The 3457-nt window shown below is 61.3% G+C and overlaps 2 protein-coding genes across 2 annotated transcripts in view; both read right to left on the reverse strand.

Annotated features, from left to right (window-relative positions):
• The window catches only part of TOR2A (torsin family 2, member A), a 4066-nt gene extending 3442 nt beyond the window's left edge, over positions 1-624 (reverse strand). Inside the window, exon 1 of the mRNA XM_009888080.1 lies at positions 444-624. Coding sequence (XP_009886382.1) covers positions 444-624 — 181 coding nt within the window. The remainder of the gene's footprint in view (positions 1-443) is intronic.
• Positions 625-816: 192 nt separating this feature from the next.
• The window catches only part of SH2D3C (SH2 domain containing 3C), a 25459-nt gene continuing 22818 nt past the window's right edge, over positions 817-3457 (reverse strand). The window contains exons 8-12 of the mRNA XM_009888033.1: positions 3223-3338; positions 2861-3032; positions 2019-2130; positions 1130-1336; positions 817-992 (exon numbers count right to left, since the gene is read on the reverse strand). Coding sequence (XP_009886335.1) covers positions 817-992; positions 1130-1336; positions 2019-2130; positions 2861-3032; positions 3223-3338 — 783 coding nt within the window. The remainder of the gene's footprint in view (positions 993-1129; positions 1337-2018; positions 2131-2860; positions 3033-3222; positions 3339-3457) is intronic.

Genomic DNA, 3457 nt, shown 5'->3' on the forward strand with positions numbered 1-3457 from the left:
GGGCTACGAGGGGCGGGGCGTGGTCAGAGAGCGCGGGGGCGGGGCCTGGCTCTTATTGCCCCGCCTCCCGCCTGTCCTGCGGCGCGGCGTGTGCTTTGGTGATCCCGGTAGCCCCTTGCAGGGGGAAGGGGGGGTTGGGGCAACCACACTGGGCCACCACTGGCGTCCAGGGGCCAGGCAGGGCTGGGTTCAGCATGGTGGTCCCCCTCACCAGCCCTTCCCCAGGCTCTGCTCTCCCCGGGGGGCCGGCGCCTCGTTCAAATGACTCCCACGAGACAGGGGATCCCCTCGAGGAACAGCGTAAAAGTTTATTGTATGTAAGAACCAAACCCATGAGATATGTACATGTATTTACAAGACAAAATGAATGAGCCTAATTATTTACAACAAGAACCGTCCTTCACAAGTCTGTACATCGAGAAGTGATCGTGAAAACAATTTACAAGCGGGATCCAGCAGCTGTGGGCAAGACAGAGGTGGAAAAGAAACGAAACCAAAGGGCGAGGTGAAGGGCACCGTGTAGTCCTGGACCTCGGTGGGGCTGGATGGTGGACACTGGCACTGGCCTGTCCAGACACTGTCCCCATCCCTCAGGGGAGGGGGGCAGACTCCCCAGCCTGTCATGTCCCGAGGAGGTGGATGGTAGATGGGACGTGGCTGGTTTTCCTCCTCTGTCCTAAAATTGCCAATCCTTGCCTCAGTTCCTTTCTGGGCCATCTCTCCTCCTGGTACCAGGTGCCTGGCCCCATCCCTTGCACCGCAGCTGCTGGGGGGGGCAGGCTGGGAGCTGGGGGCGTCTCCCAGCACTCGGGGTGGTTACAGCTCGCTGAAGCGCACCGCTGGCTCCAGCTTGTGGGACAGGGCGGTGAGGACCTTGTCAAACTTCTCATAGCGCTCGGCCTGGCTGCTCTCGGCCCCACGGCTGCCCCAGAGCAGCCGCAGCTGGAACTCGGTGCTGAAGACCTCCAGCAGCTCTGCTCTGCCCTGGAAACCTGCAGGGAGGGAGAGTCAGTTCCCCGGGGTGGGATGGGGACCCTGCGCCCGTGGGATGCTCCGGCTGGTGCTGGGCTGGAGCTGCATACTCGGAATGCAGCAGAGGGAAAGGGGCTCTGCTGTCCCCATCGCTTACCCTGCAGCTTCACTTCAGCATTGGTGTGGTAGAGCCCGCCGTGGTGGGCCACCATCCGTGCCGCCTCCAGGTGGGCCATGACCCCCTCCACGCCGTTGTCAGTGGCCTCCCAGGGCTCGGGGCTGTCCGTGAGAGCCTCGTCCCGCTCCAAGAGGGTCACGAGGGGCATGATGTGGGGAAAGGTGGTGTTGGTCAGCGGTGGCCCTTCTGTGGAGAGAGGCACCCTGAGGACCCTGCGCAGCCCTGTGCCGCTGCATCCCCCTCCCCATCTGCCCCAGCTCTGCAGAATGCTCCTGTGGCCACACAGCCCAGCAAAGGCAGGTTGCCACCGTGCTCCCACGAGAGGCTTTAAGGCTCAGCTGTAGCACAGCAGTGGCTGTGGCTCTTCGATCGCTGTGCCTGGGGCCATTGCCTCTTTCAACACCAGCTCCTCCCAGCTGGGCTTTCTGGTTGTGCTGGGAGGGGAACGCTGCTGTCCCTGCTCGAGCTGCGTCCGTGCTTCCCGGGGCTGCAATGGGGAGCAAGTTTACAGAGCCCGGAGCGCTGGGTGTTGGAGAGATGTGGCTTTTCATCTTACCCGACTGGCTGCCCTGTCCCCTCGGCTTGGCACGCACTGCCATGCGAGCACAAGGGTTTGGCTCAGCCAAGTTGTGTTTGTGCCCAGCTGCTGGTTTTATTTAGTTATGAAATGCTTCCTTGGGAAGGAAGGGGCAGCCGAGGCCAAACAGGCCCTGCCGGGTGCTGGGGCAGTTCGGCAGCCAGAGGGGAAGCGTCTGGCCTTGGCTGGGAGAGGGTCAGTGCTCTCAAACACATCCCCTTCCAGTGAAGCCATGCCCAGATGAAGCGTGAAGGAACAGGCAGGCGAGAGAAGGGGAGTTGCTCCTGTTACCTTTCCCTTCGTTCAGGCTCTTCAGGAATGGCTTGAGCTTCTTCTCATAGAGGATTGCGCCCTCCGTGTGCCGCTGCCGCAGCACCATCCAGGTCTGCTCCAGCCGGGCGATCTGAAAGTAGATGGGGCCGATGGAGGGTGCTGGGGGGCATCACAGCCCCCAGGCACTGAGCTCGCAAGGTGCTCCCAGAGCCTGGCCCCAGAGCTATGGCCCCCAGCCTTGCACGCAACAGTGTCTGCTGCTCCCCAAAACAGCCGCCTCCACCAGCACTCGTGGCCAGAGACGGCACATCCCTGGCACCGAGGCTGGGTTCAGGATTTCTCCCCCTCCCAGTGCCCCAGGACAGCAGCTTCCCCGCGTCGCAGCGTCCTTGAAGATGAGACACAGGGAGGGGGCAGCCGTTCAACCTCCTTTGTGTAGGCAGGAAGCAAGACTTCCCAGCTGGGCTCGATTTAAAATTGAATTTTAATCTCCTTTCATCTTCCAAAGGGAGCAGTGTGGCCCGGAGATGCTGCTGCCACAGCCTTGAGACTGATTTGTATTGTACCAGAGGGCAGATTCATTTCCTCCCAGGAACACAGCCCAGCACAAAACAAAAAGCCCAACCACCGAAAAACAATCAGATCCCAGCAGGACTGGGCTGTCTGCTCCACAGAGGGGACAGCTCTTCCCCTCCTCTGCTTACACCCCAGCACATGTGGCCCCTCGCCTCCTACTCTGGGCATTTTCCCCCTTCTCCCACCCCAATGGGTGTCAGAGCTCGCAGGACACAGGGAGAGGAATGTGTTTTGGGTGAGGGGACTGAGCTCAGGCCATGAGGATGAAAGGACCATCCCTGTACCTGTGTCATTTCCAGGGCATTCATCACAGCCGCAAAACTGAACATGTTTCCCATGGTGCTCTTCAGCTCGGCAGCCAGCTGGATGGTTTTGTGGAGCAGGGCCGCCCGCTCCTCCGTGCTGCCCGTGCAGCCCAGGATGTCCACAGCAATCATGATGGACATGGTGTGAAACCTGGCGTGGGGCAAGACACAGAGCGGGGTCAGTATGGGGAGGCTGGGGATGCTCCCAGGGCTTGGCCGGCGCTCCTCCACCCCGTGAGGTGCAGTAGAACCCCTGTGCCAAGCTGGAGACACCCCAGGAGAGCCGGGCTGTGCCATGTGGGGCAGCCCAGTGGGCTCGCCTCCACCGTGGCATGCCGTACCGTTCCAGCAGGTCAAGGCGGAGCTGGTGGCCGTGGGGCAGGGTGAGCAGCTCCATGCCAGAGCTCACTCCCATGAGCCGCTGCATCTCCGCTGTCACACCCGATATCCGGGCGACCTGGCAAGAAAGGTGAGAGCTGATTAGACCTTTGTTAATTGAGGAGAGGCTGAAGTGTCCTTGGGCACTTCTTGCCCCAGCCCAGCCTCTGCTTCCCCCAGCTGATACAGCACGGCAGG

Source organism: Charadrius vociferus, unplaced genomic scaffold (assembly GCF_000708025.1).
Source record: "Charadrius vociferus isolate BGI_N301 unplaced genomic scaffold, ASM70802v2 scaffold56, whole genome shotgun sequence".
NCBI lineage: Eukaryota > Metazoa > Chordata > Aves > Charadriiformes > Charadriidae > Charadrius > Charadrius vociferus.